The 24,968-nt window shown below is 40.3% G+C and overlaps 1 protein-coding gene across 2 annotated transcripts in view; it reads left to right on the top strand.

Annotated features, from left to right (window-relative positions):
- Positions 1-24,968, top strand: part of MCMBP (minichromosome maintenance complex binding protein) — a 33,462-nt gene continuing 8,494 nt past the window's right edge. Inside the window, exons 1-10 of one of the 2 annotated variants that reach the window (XM_054581612.1) lie at positions 1-339; positions 12,125-12,210; positions 12,808-12,948; positions 13,075-13,116; positions 15,470-15,571; positions 19,239-19,383; positions 21,879-22,030; positions 23,359-23,459; positions 23,904-24,076; positions 24,446-24,569. In XM_054581612.1, the coding sequence (XP_054437587.1) occupies positions 282-339; positions 12,125-12,210; positions 12,808-12,948; positions 13,075-13,116; positions 15,470-15,571; positions 19,239-19,383; positions 21,879-22,030; positions 23,359-23,459; positions 23,904-24,076; positions 24,446-24,569 (1,124 nt within the window). In that variant the 5' untranslated portion in view covers positions 1-281. Of the gene's footprint in view, positions 340-12,124; positions 12,211-12,807; positions 12,949-13,074; positions 13,117-15,469; positions 15,572-19,238; positions 19,384-21,878; positions 22,031-23,358; positions 23,460-23,903; positions 24,083-24,445; positions 24,570-24,968 lie in introns of both variants that reach the window. The other variant, XM_054581611.1, reaches the window with a different exon arrangement.

Here is a 24,968-nt window from a genome sequence, read left to right as displayed (position 1 = left end):
GCGCGGCGCGCTCCCGCGCCCCTCCCGCGCGAGCTCCACCCAGGTCGCAAGCAGCGCGGTCGGTGGCGCCTATTTCCCGCCATTGTGCGAAGTGGAGGCTGGGGACCCGTACGCGTAGCCTTCCCGTCGCCTGCAGCTCCTGGGCCGCTGCCGACGCCGCCGCTGCCGTTCCCTGAGGCCGGGCGGCCGGCGCCACGAGTCTCGCCCTGCGTGGGAGGGCGCGGGCGAGGCGCGGCCGAGCCCCCAAGGAGGAGCCGTGGTGCGGGACGGCGGTCGGCGAGATGCCGTGTGGGGAGGATTGGCTCAGCCACCCGCTCGGTATCGTGCAGGGCTTCTTCGGTGAGTGGCGGCGCCGGGGGCGGGTCGGGCGGGCCGCCGAGTTTGCCGAGCCGGGGGCCGGGCCCCACGCGGGCGCTATCCTGGGGGCTCCCGCGGCCCTGACGGCCAGCTGGGCCTGCGCCGCCGGCGCGGAGACAGCCCCCTTCCCGGGTCGGGCCGCAGGTGCCTCCCACCTGCCGGATTCGCGATCCGCAGGCGGCCAAGGTTACGCCGCGAGGAGCGGGCGGCCGGCCGTGATTGACGGCTGCGCGCCCCTGCCTGGCTCCGCCGGGGCCGGAGCGCCGCGTGCCGCAGAACTCGGAGAGGTCCTTGAACCTGCGAGAGGGCCCGCAGCGAAGGGGCGAAGGCGAAGCACTTTGCCTAGGGCAGCCTGCAGGATATTTCAAAACTTCCGGTGCGTCGGGGGAGTGCTGGCTCGCTGGCCGCAGAAGTTGGCTCTTAACTACTATTGCACACATCCTCCGTTTTCGAGATAAGATTTCGTGTAACAGCCTAATTTTTCTGTTAGGGCGGCTTTAAAACCTGCCTGGGTACACACCTCCTGTGCCAGAGCTAGCCAGAAATGTTGAACTACTCACATGAATTCCTACCTAGAAAGCGCTTGCGATGCTGCAGACAAGCTTAGTAAATTTTAGTTGCAGTTGTTAACCGTTAAGGCTACTTCTCTGCTAAGGGTACGGGAAGGAAAATCTAGATTTGTTTACGGTTAACTGGGCATTTTGACACCTCCCCTGCAGTTAGGAGTGGAGGCAACCGCATTCAACGAGAAATCACTGTGTTTGATCCGTAGCACCCGACCTGTCTGCAAGTAACTTAAAACTGTAGAGTGGCCCTAGCTCGTTTAAAGCATTGTGGGATATTAGTGAGAATGCCCAGTAAGAGGCTAAGCAGTCCCCAGAAGCCAAAACTGATGGCGTAAAATGTATGTACTATTTCTTGGAGGGGAGGATTTAGGAACTCTGTCATTTTCCCTATAATTTGAACTAGTTTAGTTACCGGGTTTCCCAGGCTGAAACGAAAGGCAGCAAATTAGAAATTCTGGGTAGGCTTCCCGGTGGTAGCCAGTGAACACTGACAGCCTGATAAAGAAGTGGAAAACTTTGTGTGTGTGTTTAAATTTATTTTATTTTTATGTATTGATTTGAGAGAGACAGGCATTGATTTCTTGTTCCACTTACTGGTTGTTTCTGTGTGTCCTGACTGGGGACTGAACCCACAACCTTAGCTTATTGGAAAGATGCTCTAACCAACTGAGCTACCTGGCTGGGGCATGTGTGTGTATTTTTTTTTTTTTTTTTAACTAGCCAAAAGAAAAAGTCATCATATATTTATCAAAATTGCTTTGAGGAAGAGGCAAATATCCCTCCACTAAATTGATGCGCATAATGAATAGTGGAACCCGTAATTGATGTCCAAAATAATGGCCCTGTGATGTGGAATGAAGGTTAAGTTGCACAGTTGGTTTACCAGGGTGCAGATGCATAGATACTTCATAGGAAAAATCCTTCAAAATTATCAACTTTTGTGCTTAAAGGGTGAAGTTCCAGTTACTGATCTTGAGAAAATTTTATTTATGAGATATACCCCATACCCTAGTCGTGCTGAGTAAATGAGGAGACTTTATATTTGATAGAAATTTGAATGTATTTGTGTAGGGTTTTTTCTTCTAAGTGTATGATCCTAAGAGGCACATCTCATATGGTACAGAAAGGTTATAATTTGGATATAAAATGCTGGCTTTACAATGGGTTGAAATTTTGTGATTTACCCTGGCTGGTGTGGCTCAGTGGATCGAGGGCTGGCCTGTGAACTGAAAGGTCGCTGCGTGGATTTCTGGTCAGGGCACATGCCTGGGTTATGGGCCAGGTTCCGGCCTGGGGGCGTGTGTGAGGCAGCCTATTGATGCTTCTCTCCTACATAGATGTTTCTCTCCCTCTTTTTCTCCCTCCCTTCTCCTCTCTCTAAAAACAAATAAATAAAACCTTTCAAAAAGGAAAATTCTGTGAATTGTTGCGGGGACCTGGACCTTGGTGGTGGTGTTCACCCCCTCCCCAGGGATGTCTTGTTCCCATATAGGTGTGTCTTACAGAGAGGAAACTAGTCATGTCTTGTAGACATGATTTTTAATAGGAGCTGTTCTGAAATGTGGTATATATATTTTTTGTGGTTTTTCCTGTCACTGTGAATATATTGAATACCTTTTTAATAACAGCACTATGGGCATGTTCATGTGAGAAGTATGTTAGGTGTTAAACTTCTAGACTCTTTGGTTTAGTAGGAAATTGTTTTAAATCCGCTTTCCCCCCACCAAATAGAGAAGTAATGCAAGTCTGTTGTGGGTTGTGAGGCCTTTCTTGATTCCACCCCTACCTGGCTCTCAGGCCCCACCTTTACATTATCCCTCCTGTTGAACCTTCTTTCGTGTCTGTGACTTTGAGTCCTGCCTCCAGGCCTTCTGCATCGGCTGTTTCCTTTGCCTGGTCCCCCCTTCCCATCCCACTTCACATTCCTGGCTCAATTTTACTCTTCCTTTGGGAACCTAAGTTAAGTGCCCCTGCTCCATGTTACTCCAGGATCCTATGTGTCCCGGAAATTAGCATGTAAAACACATTATTATTGAAATTATTTGTTTCTTGGGTTCCTTTGCTGAAAATTCTTGGCCTGTATCTGCTTTATTCACAGGTGTATCCTCATTGCCTATAATACTCTTTATGCTTTGAAAGTGCTTGGTAACGTGTGTTGAACAGAGGCATTGGGAAAAACTGGTTAACCAGTCAGAAATGGTATAAATTGGGATGGTTTCTGTGACCGCAAATCTCACACTTAGGACAGTCCTGGGAGACCTTATTATTGATTCAGAATTTGTGATTGTACCTCAAATGAGTTATTTTCACTTAAAATCCTAATTCTTCTTGGCTCAGATAAGAAACTGGGATATTCTATGAGTGGCCACTCCTAACTATATGAGTCATAATTCATCTTTGTTTACCAACCTGTACTTTGAATTTCTATCTGCCGTATTACAGTTCATGTATTGGGTTGGCCAAAAATTTTTTTTAGTTTTTTCCCTAGGATGGCTGTAGTGTTACTTAGTTGTCTTGAACTTCATTTGAAACAATGTTGTTAGATTGTATTATGAGAGCTGTCATATCAGCATGGGTTTAAAAAAAAAAAACCCATCAAAATCAGTGATATTTTTGTGTAGCCATTTTAATATTGAAGACAGAAGATACACAACATTTTTTGTTTTTCATGCTTCATTATTTCAAGAAAGATAAAAGCACAACTGAAATGCTAAGTGAGATTTGTGCAGTGTATGGAGAAGGTGCTGTGACTGATTGAATGTGTCAAAAGTGGTTTGCAAAGTTTCTTGGTATATTGACATTTCAGCCAAATAACTTGTTGCTGTGGGGCTGTCCTATGCGTTGGAAGATGTTTAGCAGCACCCCTGGCCTCTGCCACCCACTGCAAGCCAATGGTGGGAGAGAGCCGACATACTCAAAATATCCAAATCAAGGGGGAGGTTAAGAATAGTATAGGAAGTGGAGAAACCAAGGAACTTACATGTACAACCCACAGACATGAACTAAGCGGGGGGGGGGGGGGTTGCTGGGGGAAAACATATCTATAAACCAATAACGTTACTGGTGAAAATGGAAAATGTGTCTTTTACAGAAAAAACTAAACAAGCATTTTGGCCAACCCAATATAAATTTTTTTTGTAAGCTTGCATAAAATGCCTTTAATGTTTAATGTATACAAAAGATTTTATATACAGGACATTGAGTCCAAGGCTTGAATTAAGATTCAGGAGCCCTTTAGTTCAGCAGATCTCTGTTGGGCCCTGTTATGGGCACAGTGCTAACGAGTCAGGTCCCCGTGGCTGCTCGTTTAGTGACCCACATTAAACGGCTTCTCTTAAGCAAAGGCAAGAATCTTAAATTTTTGGAAAAATAAAACTTCTTTTTCTGTTAATTTTATTTAAAATAAATTTTCTTAATGTGAATTGATTAAAAACTTGAATTAATAACCGCTGTTGATTTCAGGAGTGGAAATGCTTATCAACTCTGATTCTTTTACTATTTTCGGTTTAGATTGTTGGTTGGGTCAAGATCATTATTTTTGGTTACATTTAAGGTGCTTAGGTGTATCTAACAACTAGAGCTAGAGTTTCTCATGCAAAAAAGCAGTGGCGTGTGGAGAAGGGCAGGAAGGCGTGTTTCTTAGTATTTTAAAGAATTTAAAACGGTAAGAAAATAGACCAAAAGTCTGTATGCTTTTTTACCCTAAACCGACAGCTCTGGATGGAATACTATTTTCAGTAATAAAAAGAAATCCAGCGCTGCTGATAAACGCTGCACCATAGACAAACGCGGGAAATGTGCCAAGTGCAAGGAGCCAGATGCAAAAGATTTACACCCATGTTCTTTCTAAGAGTTTTATAGTTTTAGCTCTTACATTTAGGTCTTTGGTCCATTTGGAATTAATTTTTGTACCTGGTATGAGGTAGGGATCCAAACTCATTCTTTTGCACGTTGGTATCCTGTTGTCCCACGGCCATTTGTCTGTTGACTTATTTTTTACATTTACTAGTTTGTTAGAAGAGTATAATGGATATAAACAGCCAAATGAAGAAGCACATAGGGTGAGGTCTGGAAGGGTCCCTCCTTCAGGAGCTTTTGTCCCCTGAGGGAACTGAGGTGTGCTACCCTCCCAGCACGTGGATGCTTTACCAGCTCAGAAGTTCCCCAGAGCACCGTAAGTCTCTTATCCCACTGAATGGCATTGACAGGTTTGTCCCCTGTCCCCCTCTCTCCAAAAGAATAGATCTTTTAAAAATTATTATTTCTATACTCTCAATTCCATTCCACTGGTCTGTATGTTTAACCTTATGCCGGTACCATGTTGTCTTGATTACTGTAGCTTTGTATTAAATTTTGACATCAGGAAGTATGAGTCCACCTTTGTTCCTCTTCAAGATAGTTTTAGTTCTTCAGAGTCCCTTGCATTTCCATATGAACTTAGAATCAGAGTGTCCATTTCAGCAGAAAAGACAGCATGTTGATAGAGATGACGTTGAACCTGTAGTGATTTACAAAGTTCTTTTTATAATCAAGAATAGTTAAGGGTACAGACTGCAGCTTACCCTCCTTCCTACCCTGGGTCGTTGGCTCCCTGGGGAGATCATTTTTAACACTCCCTTCTTTTTACTACAGGGTTATTTTCCGCAATAGTTGTGGATGGAAGCTGTTCACAGTTACATATTTCAAAGTCCATGCATACATCGTTTTCATCACCGCCTCCCACCCCATTTCAGAATCTCGCTGCTGTTTGAGTCCCGCCGCGCCAGGCGCTCCGGTGTCGGTGTGGGGGTCGCGCTCCAGCTTCCGGTCATGTTGTTTTAATTGTAGTTAATTCTTTGAATTGAGAATAACTTCCCAAGTTCTTAAAGGACAAAAATGCTCAATTCTTTACTCAGAAATATTTATAGCTACTTAATAGTTTGAATTTCGGTTTTTGGTTATGGTTTGATAAAATAGCATGTTATGTAAAGAATTATCTAATAAGAGAATTCTAATAAAATGTAAACCTCTGCAAAAGACAAGTGAGGCAATTACCAGATCGGATCAGTGATGCTATTGGCACATTTTCTTGATTCATTCTTTAGTTTTAAAGCAAATAACAGTTTAAAAAGAATACATTTCAGTATTAAAACTAGTATTCGAACTCAGTAAACTCATGTATGAGCTAAAGTTTCTCTCACTTGCACTGTTTTAAACATTAAACACAAAAACTCCCAAGTTGTCTCATAGAAGATAGAACTGAAGTAATGCAGGTTGTTTCTACATCTTTATAATCACTGTGTTGTTTACTTCGAATGTATTGTAGACAGGTAGAACTCCGGATTACCACGGGGGACAGTATCTGTGCCCTAAGCAAGTTTCGACTGTTCTGGGCCACTTAGAGCTTTGCTGTCCAAACAACTGCACGGAGCTGAGTCTGTGTTGGGAGTCAACTGTGTAACTGAGGATGATTCTCTGAAATAATTTATGTGCAGGATGCAATGCTTATTAAAGGATAAGTAGTGAAAATGTGCTAATTGGACATTTCCATATACATTAAAACTCAGAAGTGACAACAATTGTTTAGGATTGAGACCACAAAAGATTTTCCAAGGAAGACTGTTTTATCACTAATATTGTTTAAAATTGCAAGTGCGTGGTGGTGTCGATTAAAGCAGACTGACTTTTAGTTGGCTTTATTATTTTGAAGTCCTCTGCAGGAAATGCATCTCCTTACCTGGAACACCGAGGCACACCGCTCCTTCCGCCTCTGTAAGGAAGCCACTGCTTGGTCCCTTTTTCCGACTTTTGAGTATAAACGTCAAATTAATTAACTTTTTAAATTAAAATTGTGTTATCTGTAAAATGGGTATAAGATTCCATAGGCCAGTCATAAGGATTAAATGACATGCTACATATGAAGTATTTAGCATAGTGCCTGGTATATGTAGCCTTGAGAATTCATAAACATTACGTATATTACTTTGTTATAACTTACAACCATTGGTCTAAAAAAATGTATGTGTGTAACTTCCATTTGAGTCTCTGTTACTTTTCCCTTATCCAGGTTTTGAAGATTTTTTTTTTTGAGCTGTTTTAGATTGACAGCAAAAATGAGTGGAAGATACAAAGACTTCCCATATACCTCCCATCCCTACATATGCATAGCCTCCTCCATTATCAACATCTCCCACCAGAGCAGCGAACCTACATTGACACATTATTATCACCTGAAGTTCGTAGTTTGCATCAGGGTTCATTCTTGGCGTTGTATATCCTGTGACTTTGGACAAATGTATAAAACATGTATCCATCATTGTAAGGGAAGACATAAAATGTAAATACACCTGACAACTGAGCTTCAAAATACGTGAAGTAAAAACCAACAGAACTGAAAGGAAAAATAAACAAATCTGCAATTATATTTAGAGATGTCACTACTCCTCTCTTAGTACTCTACATACTCTAGCGGGTAGAAAATCAGCAAGGATATAGGAGAACTGCACAACGCCAGCAGCCGGGTGGGTCTCTTTGACGCACATGGAGCACTGCACCCAATAACAGCAGGGTACGCCTTCTTTTCAAGCATACAGGGAACACTCAGCAAGATAAACCGCACCCTGGGTCATAAAGCAAATAGTAACAAACCTAAAAGAATTGAAATCCTAAAGTTTGTTCTCTGACCATTATAAAATTAGATTAGAAATGGTAATCGAAAGGTGACAAGAACATAGGGGTGCATATATTCTTTCTGATTGGTGTTTTGGGATTCTTAGGACATATTCCCAGAAGTAAGATCGAGCCAAACAGCAGTTCCGTTTTTAGTTTCTTAAGGAAACTCCATACTGTTTTCCACAGTGGCTGCACCAGTCTGCATTCCCACCAATAGTGCATGAGAGCAGTTCCCTTTTCTTCACATCCTCTCCAGTAACTTACTGTTTGTTGATTTATTGATGGTAGCCATTCAGGCAGGTGTGAGGTGATACCTCATTATAGTTTTAATTTGCATCAGTCTGATGATTAGTGACGATGCCCACTTTTTTCATGTCTGTTGGCCATTTGTATGTTCTCTTTGGAGAAGTGGCTGTTCAAATCCTTGCCCATTAAAAATATATATATATTTATTTATTTAATTTATAGGCAGAGGAGAAAGAGAGGGACAGAAACATCAATGTGTGGTTGCCTCATGAGCCCCCTGCTGAGGACCTGGCCTGCAACTCAGACATGTGCCTTGACTGGGAATCCAACCAACGACCCTTTGGTTCTCAGGCGGGCACTCAGTCCTCTGAGCGGCACCAGCCAGGCCCATTGTTAAGGTTTGTTACAGCAGCACAATGAGGATACATAGCTGGGAAAAGACACGGATGGATCTGGAAGAATCCATGTGCAGGCTTCCTTACGCTCTCTCTCCCATGGGAGGGTTCATAGATTGAAGACTCAGTGTTTGTTAAGATGTCAGTTCTCCTCAAATTAATCCGTAGATTCATCACAACCCTAATGAGAATTTCAGCAGACTTTACATAGAACTTACCAAGTTGGTTCTCAAAATATATGTAGAAATGTTGAGGATTAGAATAAAACAACTTGAAGAACTTAACCACCTGATATTGACTTACTATCAAGCTATAGTGATTAAGACAGTATGCTATTGTTATAAAGATAGACCAGTAGATCAGTGTAATATAGTAAATACAGTGAGTTCATTTTTGACAAAAATGTGAAAGCTATTTAGTGCTAGAAAGTTTTTAAATTAATGCAGGAACAAGTGTAATCTTTTTGGAAAAAGAGATACAGATTACAGACCTAAATATGAAAATGAAAAAACATTGAAGAGTATCTTCATGTCCTTGGGATTGGTAACCATTAAAGAAAAAAACTGATAAATTGGACTTAATCAAAATGAAAAACTCATCAAAAGACACCATTAAAAATATGAAGAGAGCTACAGAATAGGAGAAACCATTTGGCCTACATATGTCTGACAAAAGACTTACATCTAGTCTACACAGAAAATGAGCACCTCGGTTCCCCTAACCCTTAAACTAGAGTGACATTGAGTGCAGGGGTCCTCAAACACGGGTAACCAAGCGTTCACAGGAAGTAGGATAGAGTGGTCTGTGTATATGCTAAGCAGGACTCTTGGTTGCAAATGACCCAGCTTGGTCCTACTTAAACCAGGAAAGACAAATACATGTCTCAGCAACATAATTCATGAGTGGGCTGGTGTGTCAGGCTCAGTGACAGCCAAGTAGTTAAACTGTGCCTGCAGGAATCTGCCTCCTACTCTGTTTTCCTCTGGAAGGGCTTAACTTTCAGACGGATCTTGGTCACCAAGGCCACATGCAGCTTCCTGGTATTTTGTGCTCCAAGAACTTGAATTTCTCTGGTAGTACTTATCTTGTCCTTGCTGTACATCTAGAGCAGTGATTTTCAACCTTTTTCATCTCATGGCACACACAAACTACTAAAATTCTGCAGCACACCAAGAAATACATTTTTTGCCAACCTGAACCACACACACACACACAAAAACATGGTGCAATTTGATTCATTCACACCAGCTATTACTGTGTTGGCTAGAGTCATTTTATTTGACAGTCTAAAGGAAGAAAGGTCAGTGCTCCTGACTAAATAGTGAAGTATTGCATGTATTTAAAAATCTCATAGTCCTCACCCATGTGGCTCAGTTGGTTGGACCCATAGACCAAGAGGTCACCGGTTTGATTCCCAGTCAGGGCACATGCCTGGGTTGTAGATTCGGTCCCCAGTCGGGGCATATACAGGAAAGCAACCAGTCAGTGTTTCTCACATTGATGTTTCTCTCCCTCTCTTTCTCCGTCCCTTCCCCTCTCTCTAAAAAGAAGTAAATAAAATCTTTAGAAAATAAAAATTCTTGCAGCACGCTGGTTGAAAATTGCTGACCTCTAGAGTAAGCCAGCCCTGTGCGCATCAGCATGTTCCAGTTCTGCTGCTTCTGCAGGGCCCCGCTCAACACCGCCTCCACCGGGAGCCCTGTCAGAGACTCTTGGCCTGCGTTAGTGTTTCTTCTTTGCTTTTGGCTGTTACTTTGTCCCCCTAGCTTACCTTCACTTTAAGTTCCTTCAGCTCTCAGTGGCCTTGTAGAACCTGGTAGAGTGCTGGGCACACAGAGGCTTAATAAATAATGGACAGTGTTGTATATTTGATTTTCCTTTTTTTTTTTTTTTTTTTAAGAATTGTCTAAGGCAGTCCTTTATGTCCAGCAGTACCAGATATTTGTAAGCTGGCTCTTACTAAGAATATCATATTCATGCCCTGGCTGGTGTGACTCAGTGGATTGAGCACCGGCCTGCAAACCAAAGGGCTGCTGGTTCAATTCCCAGTCAGGGTATGTGCCTGGGTACAGGCCAGGTCCCCAGTCGGGGGCGAGCTAGAGGCAACCACATATTGATGTTTCTCTCCCTTTCTCCCTCCCTTCCCCTCTATAAATAAATAAAATCTTTTAAAAAAAGAATACCATATTTGTATCCACTGAGTTACTTAAAAGTCACTTAGCGCTTCCCAATCACTCTCTGATGAAGCTTCCTCACCTGTTACGTGGCACATTCACGCCTAGTAGTGTTCCCATGGCATTCATGGCTGCATGCATGTATATCTTTTCTTTAAATATCCATTTTGACTAGAAGAAAAATACCCATTCTTTCTTTAAAAAATCCAGTTCAGTGACCATGTATTGGCGCTCATCCAGTATAGCAGTGGTTCTCTGGAGTTTCTGATTCAGTAGGTGTGGGATGAGCTGACAATTTTTCATTTTTAATTACTCAGGGGATGCTAATGTCGGCAGTCAGGGACTCACATATTAAGGACCGATTTGCTAGTAGATTTAACCTCATTGCGCATCAGAATCACCTAAAGAGTCTCCCCACCACTCCTTTTTTAGAACCAGCCTTTGCTAAATGAAGTAAAAGCATTTGGAATCCCTGCTCAAGCTTGGTATTAGCAGCGTTTTAAATATAAATGGGGGTAGAATTGGCCAGCTATGTGGTGTGGTGGTTCTAGTTCCCAAAAATAGGTATTCCTAAATCTGGTGATAATTCACTCTTTGTCCTTAGCCAGTTCTCCTCATTTTTCAAGCCTTGGTGTCCTCATCTTTAACATGACATTAATTAAAAACACCTTTCTCATCATTTCACAATCTCCAGTGCAAGGATCATCAATGGATGGTAAATCTCTATGTAGGGGGCGAGTTTCACGAAAGTTAATTTCCCACAGATAACATGTGAGTTGTAACTATACAATGAAGAAACAAAACCACTCTGCCTGGGTTCTCACATTCAGCAACATGCATGAGGGGAAGATGGACATCTTGTCTCTGGATGATACCACGACAAGGACAGGGCAGCACTTCCGAGAGCAGTCCGACTGAGAACACGTAACTGAGGTTCATCATAGGGAAACGGCAGACAAACCCAACACAAAGAGCATTCTCTTTTTTTAAGGACCTGTATTCTTACATATGAATGTCATAAAAGATAAACGTGGAGGAACTGGTCCAGATTAAACATACGTGATAGCGGAAAACAGTATGTGATGCTAGGCGGGGTCCTGTACTGAAGGGAGGAGAGTGCAGTAAGGAGAGTATTGGGTCAGGTGACAAATTAGAATATGGATGGTACAACAGATTAAATAAAGAGTATTGTATGAATTTTTAATTTCCTGAGGTCGATAACAGTACTGTGGTCATGTGAGGTTACCTGTTAGGGAACACATTGAAATGCTTAGAGTTAAAAGTATATGATGCGTGTAACTGAATCTCGGATGGATTAGGAAAGCACATATGACAGAGTAAAGAATAAAGCAAACGGAGGAAAGACACAGGTGTTCTTTGTACTAATCAAGCAACTTTTTGGAAAATTTATTCCAAAATAAAAACTTTCAAAGAACCACTTATGCTCCTTATTTCAGAAGAGTTGTAAAGAGAAAAGCGTCTGTGGAGAAATGTTTTCAGAGAGCAGCGTGCTGTGCAGACGAGGGCGGGCTGCCGGGTGGCGCCCTGCCATTCTGCGGGTGTCCTCCACAGGTCGCTGGCTCCTGAGGGCCTGCAGGCGGCGGGCAGTGCCAGCCTCCCTGCCAGGGGACGGCTTCTCGCCTGTGTGTGCAGGGCCCCATGAACTTGTCACTCGCCCGACGATAGTCGATTGTATATTCTAGCTTAACCTCTGAAAAATATATTTGTCTTTCAGCCCAAAATGGAGTTAATCCTGACTGGGAGAAGAAAGTAGTTGAATATTTCAAGGGCAAGCTGAAGGAAAATAATGCTCCTAAATGGGTAAGTCTGTTAGCGCTCTTTGTTGGGGGAGAGGGTTAGGCTGCCCTCCAGTTTCTCTTAGTAGAGTAGTAATCCACATGGAATTTTAAAACATAGGCCTGCATGCATACTGCCTTCTGCCGTCAGTGCCGCAAGTGATATGTATTGGTCTCTTTTGCAACTTAAGGCTTAAATTCAAGCAATGAAATGTTTCTGTATTGATGCCTCTAGGGGGCAGTAACTGACTGACTTTCTAAGAACAAAATCGGTAGTTGTGAAAGCTTTGATTAGTACTCATTTAAAAAGAATTGGCCTGTACAAGTCCTAAAATAAGAGCTCAGCAGAGCCACTGGCTCTCTGCTGCTCAAAAAGTGTTCAGAAGGAAAGGCATTTTGTTTACATGATAGTCAAATAACATTATACAGACTTGGAAAAGCTCACAAGCACTCTTGTCTAGCAGTTAAGTTACGTTGACTGTTGACAGCATTGGCTTCCTAATGGAGCAGGTTTTTGTGCCTGTGCGTTGCCGTTTGGGTCAGGATATAAAGTCTGTATGTGTGCGTGAACTTGATATTACACAGACAGAGTGCCTTATTGATTTGTTCATTTTCCTTTAAGGTACCATCACTGAATGAGGTTCCCCTTCATTATTTGAAACCTAACAGTTTTGTGAAGTTTCGCTGCATGATTCAGGATATGTTCGACCCAGAGTTTTACATGGGAGTTTATGAAACGGTTAACCGAAACACAAAAGCACGTGTAGGTATCACTTTTTACAATGGAACTTTTTGTTTATAATTAATGGTATTAACTTTGTTCTTGTGTAATGCTTGTTTTGAATTAAATGTATTGCTATAATACTGTTATTCTTTGTTTGGGTCGTAGGTTCTTCATTTTGGAAAATACAGAGATATAGCAGAATGTGGGGTATGTATCCTTAAGATCAATAAAATATTTTTAATAAGAGTTTTTTCCTAAGCAGAGAATTTATTACTTTCTTTTGATCTCAGATTCGTCTTGTGTATAAATAAATTCTAAGAAGCCCTGTGAAATGTTTTTGCCTTTATTTTTTTTCTGTTTTATATTTTTGGCTTCTAAAAATCTCTTAGAAGGTAGAATATTATAAATGACAAAATTAATTTATTTCTTTTCCCGAGATCTATGTACTTGGTTAAAAAAAATTACCAGTTACAATAAATTCTGTTTTTTTTAAAGATTTTATTTATTATTTTTAGAGAGGGGGCAAGAGAGGGAGAGAAACATCCATGTGTGGTGGCCTCTCACACAGCCCCCCACCAAGGACCGGGTCTACAACCCAGGCCTGTGCCCTGACTGGGAACCAAACCGGTGACCCTTTGCTTCACAGGCCGGCGTGCAATCCACTGAGCCACCCCAGCCAGGGCGCAATAAATTTTTTAAAAATCAAAGTGGAAGATTAACTGAGGGCCTAACACCTGCTTAATTAAATCTGATCGAGATCTGCCTTTTTTTTCCAGGGAGGGAAAAAAGTTTTAATAAACTTAAGCTTTTTTGATAAAAGGAAGCAGGAGATGCTCTTATGTATCAGTATGGGAGAGGGAAGGAGACAGAATACTGGATATAATTATAGTTGTGAAAGGAATAGTTGTGTGATAGAAACTTACTAGAAAAGCAGTAGAGTAGAACACAGTAGATCTCCATGTTAAAAAACTGCTTTTCTGATCATGAAGAGCATGCATAATTTAATTTCATTCAGAACCTGGTTGACATACCTGGCACAAGTTAAAATTTATTTCTAGTTTAATAGTAAGAAAAGATGATCAGCATGTCGAAATAAATATATTAACCAAAAATGTCTCCCATATTGTGCTCTTGGTGTTTTCATGCAGTCCTGTTGAAACACAGGCGGTTGTTGTCAGTTTGGGGAAGAACTGGATTGAACAGGCAGAGGCTTAGGCGGGGCCTTCACGGAGTCAGCTCCTTTCTGGGTCTAATTCTCTGCTTTGCAGATCCATACTTTGAGTCTAATCAAGTTTTCTGAAGGTTTTTTTAATTCTGAAAGTTTGGACTCCTGCTTACTCAGACCTCAAGAAATTGGTTTGTAAAGCCTAATCTCAGCCCATTCATTCATTCGCAGGGTTCTTTCTCGTTGAATAAAGTGTTCTAGTTCAGTGGCCCCGTCTAGACAGAACAACCCTCATTTGGAAAGATGCCGAAAAGATTTTATTAAACAAAAATATGACTTCCTACAATTATTTAGAGTAATGGGCTCATGAGAGATGAAATTGTTTAAGCTTACACATGATGGCCTTCAGGTCTCCCAGTGTATTTGTACATTCAGAGTGTTTCCATAAGGTAAAATGTTTTCCCAGGTTTGACAAATCACCTTTTAAATGCTTACTGAACCCCTTGTTTAAGGAGCTCTAAGTCTCCCATTAGGCTAATATATGAAGACACTTTCCTAGTACACAGTGCAGTATTGCTGTAGCTCAGTAATCGCAGCATCTGGAAGTAGGAAAGTAAAATAGATATGGCCGTCCATCTGTGACACTGCTAAAGGCAGACACAGTTTGTACTGTGTGGCTAAAGAGTCGGGAGTAAAAGCACCACCCCAGGACAGGGTGGCTTTGGGCCTGGAAGGAAAGAAACAGAAAAGCCCAGCTTATAAACATTATCTCAGGCTCAGACTTGATGTCTCTTGGGTCCTTTTTTTTCCCTACAAAATGGAATGTACATCTTATTTATTTTTAATAGGGTTTTCTGTACTATAAAATTATATGTATTTTATTAAAGCAATTTTTAAATGTTACACCTTGGGTCCTTTTACCTCTTAGTACTTTTTAAGTATATATGAAATAGAGAATATGCTTTTCCTAAGGAATAATAGCTGAGTCTTGGATGTCATCTCAAAGCTACCTCATAATGAGTATTTCATTAAATTTCTTTTTTATAGGCTGATTCTCATACGTTTCCTATGAAAGAGGCAATGGGATTACTGTGTGCATTGTCTTTGAAAAAAATTAGGCATCCTGTTTATTAAAATGGTTTATTTTTGTAACATAGGTGCTATATATTATTGATTTCAGGGACGGTAGTAAATTGATTACTCCATGCGCAATGATTTTATGTCAGTATTCTTTTAAAAAATGATAGTTTGAGTAGCTGCTGGTTAATTCATTTAACTCGATGTGAAACGTTTACTATGGTTTTATATATAACATGAAAATGTGGTTGTTAATTTTTTTAAAATTTTTGTTTTTCTTTACAAGATTTTAAAAAATACTTTTTGTGTACATCACAGCCTCAACAAGAAGTTGATTTAAACTCTCCACGAACCACCACTTTGGAGAGACAGACTTTCTATTGTGTTCCAGTGCCTGGGGAGTCTGTGTGGGTAAAAGAAATATCCTTTATCTGAACTTTTTAATGTATTAAATGGGTCCTGATTGTTTTCTTAATTGAAAAGACCATCATTTAGATTTTAAGTTTGTAAAAACTTAGTCTTTTTATTCCAGTGAACTAGCTGGCGTGGGGGTGGGAGGAACCCTATAAAACAATAAATATTCATCACTGAGAAATGATAAAATCATGGTACATTCCTGTAGTGAAATACTGTTAAAAAGATTAAGGTAGGTTTAAAAATACTGAAAAAGAGTACCATGATAATTACGTAAAAAAAGTTTTAAATTACAAATAATTCTAATTTTCCTAAGGGAAAAACAGTATGTTGGTTCCCTTGAGAGAAGATTGTGGAAACATCTTTGTCTCCTTTTTATTTTCTTATTTAATTTTTTTAGTAATTTTTTTCTTATTTTTATTTTATTATTATGTTTTAGATTTTACTTATTTATTTTTAGAGACAGGGGAAGGGAGAAAGAAAGAGAGGGAGAGAATCATCAGTGTGTGAGAGAGATATCAATCAGTTGTCTCTTGCATGTCCCCAGCTGGAGACCGGGCCCACAACCCAGGCATGTGCCCTGACTGGGAATCAAACCAGCGACCTTTCGGTGTGCAGGCCGGCACTCAACCACTGACCCACACCAGCCAGGACTTAGTAATATTTTTTTAGGCATAGTTTATATACACTGAAATGCATAAATTTTAAGGGTACACCTCAGTGACTTACTCCCCAGAGTGAAGAACTTGTGCCATAATGTTTCCTTCTGCATTTTTCTAGGCACCACTCCCTTCTCTTGCAACCACTGTGCTGATTTTTCACCATAGCTTCGTTTTACTTCCTCTTGAGTGTCATACAAATGGAATAATATAGTATGGAGTCTTGTGTCTGACGTCTTTTGTTCAGCATCATCCCTTTTATTGCTGATGGTATTTATTTTTATTGATTGTCTCCACTTGATGAGCATTTGGGTTGTTTCCAGTTCAGGGCCTGGCATTTTCTTTGTAATAGTTTTGATTCAATTTTTAAAAGTTTTCTGTGCCACCTCTGATAAATTATATCTTTCTAAGAATTATTTAAAATCATTCAACTTCAGTTGAATTTATGTGAAGAACATAAAGCTTTTCATAATATTTTTTTTTAATGTCCAGAGGTTATCTAGCAGTGATCTCTTTTATTTCCAATAATATTAACTAATTTTTCTCTTTTCTTTTTTTTCCTTACCCTCGCCCGAGGATATGCTTATGGATTATAGAGAGAGGGGCAAGGGGAGGGGAGACAGAGAGAGAGGGAGGAAAGCAAATATCCATGTGAAAAGAAAAATTGATTGGTTGCCTGCCGTACAAGGCCCAGCTGGGGACTGAAGCAGCAACCCAGGCATATGCCTTGACCAGGAATCAAACCACAGCCTTTTGGTTTATGAGACAACGTTTCAACCAACTGAGTGACACTGGCCCGGGCTCTTTTGTTCTTGATCAGTGTTACTAGTGGTTTGTCAAAAGAGTCGACTTTTTATTTTAATTTTTTGTTCTCTGTGTCACTTATTTCTGCTCTTGCTAGTTTGGTTTTAATTCTTCAGTTTCTCAAAGTGACTTCTCAGGTCATTAAATTCAAATCTTACTCCTTTTCTAACATTAGCATTTAGGGCTATAAATTTCTCCCCAATCACTGCTTTAGTTGCAGTCCACAAGTTTTATTTGTTTTCACTATCACTCATTTCGATATATTTTCTGATTCCCCTTGTGATCTCTTTGATCCGTGGTCTCTATGGCATTGTACTTCCATCCACACATGTCCCCACCTCCCACCCCGGCGTTCTTTGTGCTGTTCTTGTCATATAGTCACTTGTACTTATTAGAGCGCCCACAGTGTATTTTTACTTTTGCTTTGAACAGTAAGTTGTTTTTCACATAAATTAAGAAATTAGAAAAATACATATATTTGTGAACTATTTACTAATTCCAGCTTTCTTTGTCTCTTATTTTTATCTGGAATAGTTTTACTCAATTTTTTTTAAGTACAGATCTGCTGGTGATGAATTGTCTTAGCTTTGGTTTAACTACAAAATCTCTTTAGTTTACCTTTACTTTTGAAGGATATTTTCATTGGATATAGAATTCTTGATTGGTAGGTATTTTCCCTCTCCAACACTTTAATGGTATTATTCCATTGTCTTCTGGAATATATTCCATTGTCTCTTGATGAAAGGTTAACCATCATATTACCGTTGTTCCTGTGTATGTAACGTCTTTGATTTTCCTCTTGCTGCTTCTCTGTGGTTTTCAGCAGTTTGACTATGATGTTCCTAGGTATGGGTTCTTTGTGTTTATCTTCCTTGGGTGTTTTTGACCTTTTGATCTGTTTGTTGACATTTTCTCAGATTTCAGCCCTTAATTCTTAAGCTATTTTTTTGTCACAGTCTCTTAGCATTGTCTTGTTTTCTGGGACTCCAGTCACATGATTGTTACACTATTTGTTATTTTCCTCCCAGTGACTAAGACTCTGTTCTTATTTTTTTTCATTTCAGATATTTTATTTTTCAGTTGTAGATTTTTCATTTGGTTCTCTTTCATTCCTCTGCTAAGATTCTTTATCTTTGACTCATATCTATCTTTTTTTTTATTGTAAATTTTATCACTTCTTTTTAATGTCTTTGCTAATTCCAATATCTGGATCATATCTGGGTTTGTTTTCTGTTGACAATTTTAGTCCTGGTCATAGGTCATCTTTTCTTGCTTATTCCTATATAATTAATAATATGTTATTGTATGCTGATATAATATTTTAAGTATTGTGTGCTGATACATATTATAAGTATTACAGCAAACATTGTAAGTTTGGTTTTGTCTTCATTTCAAGAATGTTGCATTTTGTTTTACTGGGCAGGTGAGTCAAATGGATCACTTTAACCATATCAGGGCTTAGTTTTGTGATTTGTTGAGGTGGGTTTGGAGAAGCCTCTGCTCTCTGGGACATAGTTCTTACTCAGGCAACGTGCTATTTCTGGTTCTCACCTAAGTGCCCGGGATGTTCAGCAAGGCCTAGTTCTCAGTGTCGTTCAACTTCCAGGACCTCATTTAGCTCCTCCCAACCAGCAGCTGTTATCTGCTAGGTCTCAAGGAATTTTGCCTTGTGTATCCACAGCTTTGTGTTCAGCCAAAGACCCACGTGGAACCTGCACAGGTTTCTGGGTCGTCTTCTGTCTTCTACAGGGAGTACCTCCCCTTCTAGTACCGGTCCACAAATTCCAGTTGCTTCGATAATCCTGATCTGTGCATGGTGTTTTCTCTACGCAGCTGGAGTTGGGCCTTCATTTCTCTCTTGTCGCAGTTTAGAAAATGCTCCCAAGAGAGAGTTGGGGATAAAGTGGAGTTCACCCGGAGAATTACTCCTGATTCAAGGATCATAACCTTGTGCTCCCTGTTGTCCAGGGATTGAAAGGAGCTGCTTCCCATGTCTTCTGTCCACTTCCACCGTTTTTTACAGCAGGGGTAGTGGCATAGGATAAGCTATTAAGTTCTCGTGACCAGAACTGAAGTCCAGCCTTCTTTTAAAAATACATGTTAATTTTAAGCAAATTGCCAATTTAGCAGTCTTTTATTAGTCATATAATTAACATAACTTAGGATATTCCTCAAGTACACGATGGTCTTTTCTTAACCTTTCGTTTAACGCCTACGTTAACGCCAACCAAGCTCGAGTCAGCCCTTCCACATCGTACACTCCCAGCCGTCACAAGAGGAGTTACGAAGACGATGAGGACATGGACCTGCAGCCTCACAAACAGAAAGACCAACATGCAGGTGCCAGGCAGACAGGTGGGTTTCTTTAGGCTTCTGCTCACTCTCTCATGAGACTTGTTTTCAGAGTGCATCGTTGCATAATACAGCTCTAGACTCCGGAGCTGGCAGCGGTCTGACAACCTTGCTTTCACGGTTATTGGAGTCAGACCGTGGGCAGAGTTCTTGCAGCACTGTGGGCAGACCGCACAGGGAGGCCGCCTGTGGTGAGAAGTGGCTGCTCTGCTCTCAGTTTTTAAGGGTCTCCCGTGGTTCACTGAAAAGGGTCTTTTCTCTTTAGGTTCGTTTTTTTTAAAAAAGTTTATTGACTGATCGTAGAACGAGAGGAAGTGGGGGTGAGAGAGAAACATCGATTTGTTGTTCCACTTACTGATGCTCTCCTTGGTTGTTTCTTGCATGTGCCCTGACCGGGGATCAAACCCACATTGTTGGCCTGTGGGAACAATGCTTTAACCAACTGAGCTAACTGGCTAGGGCTTTTTATGTTTATTTTTGTCTCAGCCCTTAAGTAATGTGGAAACATAGTGGTTTTATCCTAAAAAATGATTTATTTATATCTGAAAACATCCTTATTTGCTTTCTTTTGGAATGGTGGCACTTTAATTTTAGTGAGACTGAAAGTATCAGGAAAAACAGGAAATTGTTGTACATTACATTGCCTATTCCTAAACTTTAAAGGAGATAACTGTTAGAAAAGTCACAGTTCTCTTCTGTTTGCATAGGTTTGTAGCGGCTTCTTAAAACACAACTAATTCTGATTAAAACAAGGAGACCAAAAGTTGAAATTTTTTAAGAGCATGAGAGAATTTGAATATATATATCATCATTGATATCTCCAATTGCAGTTTTTATGCACAGTGACTTTTCTTTTTTAGGGCAGGTAGATAAGTTTGTCTTTGTTTCTCCTTTTATGTTCACTCACTCACTTCTCTTTAATACCTTTAATTAGATGTCAGGTTAAAGGGAGAGGATGTAAAACAAATTAGTTAATTGGTTTCTGTAAGACTGGGTTGAGAGGGCACATATAAACCAGTAGTAAGCAAAGAATTACTAATGAATTTCATTTAACCATAAGTCTGATTTATAAGTTCATATGACTGTGTTTCCTTAATGTTAAGACATACTTTAATGTCTTTAAAATTGGAATGTTTTGCATTAAATATATACAAATGTAGTGTTCTTTTTCTCTACCTACCCCAAATGTTTATTGAAATTAATGGTGTATCATAACAATAAATGATTGAGTCCAGGTCTTTGGTAACTCTTTCTTAAGGGGTTGGTGCTCCTTTCTTTTTTTGCCCCTGTTGTTTGAGTGTTATACTGCCAGACTTTTAATTTTTTATTTGAGTACATTATTTATGTAAAGTTTAACTTGTTGGTTTCTGGGCAATCTTTCAGGCTATAAATATTTTTCAACTTTTTCTGAGATAAGTATAGATTCATAAGCAGTTATAAGAAATAATACAAAGACCCTGTACACCCTTGAACCAGTTTCCCCCAGAGGTGACATCTTGTATAATTACAGTAGAATATCATAACCAAGAAATGGACATTGATACAATCCATTGATTTTGTTCAGAATTCACCTGTTGTACATGCACTTGTGTGTGTGTGTGTTTGTGTGTGTGTATTCTGTGCAGTTTCATCACATGTGTAGATTCATGTGCCTGCTACTACAGTCAAGATACAGGACAATTTATTATTTGGATTTCTCACATTGCCCTTTTATAAGCATGCCCACCTCCTGCCTCTGCTCTCCCTCCCCCAAGCCCTTAACCCCTGGTACCCACTTAATCTATTCTCCATCTCTCTAATTTTGCCATTTGAGGGATGTTACATAAATGGAATCTTACAGTATGTAAACTTTGTGGATCGACATTTTTCATTCAGCAAAATTCCCTTGAGATCCATCCAAGTTGTTTCATATGTCAGCAGTTTATCCCTTTCTGAGCTATAATATCCTGTGGTGTGGCAGGCTGTGTATCTATTCTAATTAGTTATCAGCCCTACACTGTGACAGTTTCGGAGTAGAGGCTCTCTTTCAGTCATCTTTGCATCCCCAACCACTAGTATGATTCCTGGTACACAGTAGATGCTAATAAATATTTGGTAAATGAAGTGTTTGTTATATGTTTTTATTCTGCTTACTAAGTAGAAAACTATGTTCTACCAGGACGGCTCTATCGTCAGTAGACCACGTATTCCTTGGATCAGAGATGTCAAAGAAACCATATTAAATATTAACTTTTAAAAGTACTTACACTGGAAATTTGATGAAGGGAATTTGTTGCCATTTTAATGTAGGAGAAACTGATTAAATTTTTCATATCATCATCATCATAATCTTTGTTCTCTTTACAGGTCAAGTAGGACTTTGCTAGTATGTGTGATTTTCTTTAAAAGTTTGTGAGCTCAGAAACATTTATATCAAACTTGAAAGGCTCCTTAGGAAGGTTCTTTATTTCCAAAAGGCCTTAGGAATGGCTAAGGACAATGCTCTCCTTTGAATTTAGGGAGTGTCGGTGGTCTTCAATGGTGTGGCGAGCCAAAACGTCTAGAAACGGAAGCTTCTACTGGACAACAACTGAACTCCCTGAACCTCTCTTCCCCTTTTGACCTGAATTTTCCACTGCCAGGGGAGAAGGGCCCTGCGTGCCTTGTGAAGGTAAACCTTTCACAGACCTGACATCGACATAGGCGTGTTATTTGTCTCAGAAGTTAAAATTGAAAACTCTTAGCACTTGTATTAGTTTCCTATTGCTGCTATAACAAATCACTACAAACTTAGTGGCTTAAAAGAACAAAAGCGTATCCGCTTCTAGGCTTTATGTCAGCGTCTGACATGGTTCTTCCTGGGGGTAAAACCAGTGTCAGTGGGGCTGCATTTCTTTCTGAGGGGGAGAATCTGCTTGTGTTTTGCCTTCTACTGTTTCTAGAAGTGCCCACCTTCCTTGGTTGGTGGACCCTTTCTCCATCTTCATAGTCAGCAAACAGTGTGTCTCTCTGACTGTTTTTTTCATAGTCACATTTCCTTCTGACCATAGGTAGAAAAGATTCTTCAGTTTTAAGGCCTGTGTGATCAGATTAGATCCACCAGATAATCCCTTATCTCAAGGTCCTTAATGTATGCTAGTCACTTTTGCTTATAAAGGGGCATATTCATGGATTTCAGGGATGGGATATAGACATGTTTGGGAGGTCCATTTTCTCTACTTCCTTCTTCTACTATTTCTAACTGTCTAATATCTATTTTCAATATGTACTTCCTTCTCTTTCCAAAATCTATTTCTCATTTGTATTTTAAAATACAAGAAAAAATATTAATAGTTCTCTTATTTTGCTTATCCTGGTTTTTTCATTCTGATAGGTGAATAAGAGATACAGTTTCAGAAGTGATCATTGAAAATTTTCATTTTGATTTGCTGTGGCTTTAACTTTAACGATACTTTGTTTATATAACATGAGGACCAGAATTCCAGTATCTGTCTTGCCATACTTGCTTTGGGTGTCACCTGTAGGAGGAGGCTTTGAAAGATATTAAAGACCATCATGACAGACAGCTTTGAAAGTTTGGGTTTTTTACAGTAAAAAACCTCATGGCCAGTCTAAAGTTTTGTGTTAATCCTCTTAATATTGTGTAGTTTGTGAATAAGTTCAAAGTTAATAATCCTGGGTTTCCCCCCCATCTCTTAGTATGGTTAACAGATTATGAGATAGTACATGTTTCTAGTTTGAGTTGACCAGCATTTGCGGAAAGCCTTGCCTTTGAAGTAGTGTGCTGCATTGAAAACGGGTCCTGCATTTCAGTTGTTAACTTATATGCTAACTAGCAGAATGACTTCATACAAGCACTTTACCTCTCTTGGTCTCAGTTTATGAAATAAAGGAGATCTAAAATTCTACAATATTATTATTATTACTTCAGTACTAATAAATTGTGCTTTTTGGTGTTATTTAATTATAACAACATGTTGTCATGTGGTTTCTTCTTAGGTGTATGAAGACTGGGATTGTTTCAAAGTAAATGATGTTCTTGAGTTATACGGCATACTTTCTGTAGACCCTGTGCTAAGTGTACTGAATAATGAGGAAAAGTGAGTCTTTTTGTTCTTTTTTTGATAACTATTAGCAGGATAGAGGTGAACGGATTTTCTGCATACTGAATAATAGATACCTGATGGCTTTTAAGGAAAAGACCCAGGATTTTGAGACGTCTTGTAACATTTCATGTCCCAAAACAAGAGTCTGTGTTTTGAAATAACCTAACGAGCAGACATACTGTATCCCACTGAGTGCAGTGACAGCGCACTGCGTAAAAATGTGACTCTCCTTTAAGAGCAGAGTGAATACGTTGTTACGTGATCCGCCCAGCCTGAAGTCTGGGAGGTGACCAATGAGGGGCCGTTTTCTCATTTTTAGGAGAGGTGCAGGTAGAGCGGTTCCGGACCTGAATGCTCACTTTTTTCCAGAGATGTGTATTATTTTCACATCCCTACAACTGACGCATCTATGAACTGAAGCTCTGTCCCTCTCCGCAGGGACGCCTGTTCCCTCCTGGATCCAATGGAGTGCACAGACACAGCCGAAGAGCAGAGAGTGCACAGTCCTCCTGCTTCCTTAGTGCCAAGAATTCATGTGGTTTTAGCCCAGAAGTTGCAGCACATCAATCCATTATTGCCAGCTTGCCTTAACAAAGAGGAGAGCAAAACCTGTAAGTGTAAGTGCTGAAGCCTTGTGACCCAGACAGTGTTGTCCCTGGTGTGTTTTGGGAGCTGCAGGTGACATGTGCTCATGGTGGAAACTGAGAGTCAGGTCTTCATTCGTCAGAATAATCACTGTTTCTTGGCCCAGTAATCCTTGAGGTTAATTCTCTTTGTTAAAACGAGGAGCAGGGCGGGCGGAGTGCACAGGCTGTCTTATTTTGAAGATTGGCACCTCTTGCTGACTAATCTTGACAAGTCGTTACTAGTTGTCTACTGACTTGCGGTGCTTTTTGTTTCACAGAGTTATCTTTTTAACCTAAGACCCTTGAGAGGAACTGGTGTGTTTATTCTGAATCTGGTCTCCCTTCCCTCTCCAGTTGTTTCAAGCTTCATGTCCGAATTGTCTCCGGTCAGAGCAGAACTGCTTGGGTTCCTAACCCATGCCCTTTTGGGAGACAGTTTGGCTGCTGAATACCTTATATTACATCTCATCTCTACCGTGTAAGTGCTCTATTCCTGGTGGGGATTAAGGGGGTTGGACTTAGTTGAAAGTGGGAAAGAGCAGGAAGGTTTCTAAGGTTCTCATTATCAAGAGGTGTATTTGTTCAGTGTAACTAGTGTTAGACCAAGTCAAAGACAAAATCCTTTTTTCACCTTTTCTAAGTTTCACATTTAGCATTTTCATTGTCTCTTTAAATGTAAGGGCCACAATAGATAAAGGGCCTGGAGTAAAACAAACTGTTTCATTCTTTTTGCATTTTGAAGTCTGTTTATACATCCAAGGCTCTTTGTCTGACAGTCAACAGGGCCTGTCGTCTGACTTCCACGTGGACGTCTAACTTCCATGTGGATGTGAACTCCTTGCTTTCACATCACTATAGTTATTTCTTTTCTGATTTA

The sequence above is a fragment of the Pteronotus mesoamericanus genome, unplaced genomic scaffold (genome assembly GCF_021234165.1).
Source record: "Pteronotus mesoamericanus isolate MK-2021 breed Mesoamerican mustached bat unplaced genomic scaffold, CSHL_Meso_final contig_657, whole genome shotgun sequence".
Lineage (NCBI taxonomy): Eukaryota > Metazoa > Chordata > Mammalia > Chiroptera > Mormoopidae > Pteronotus > Pteronotus mesoamericanus.
This window is presented reverse-complemented; position numbering and strand designations above follow the sequence as displayed.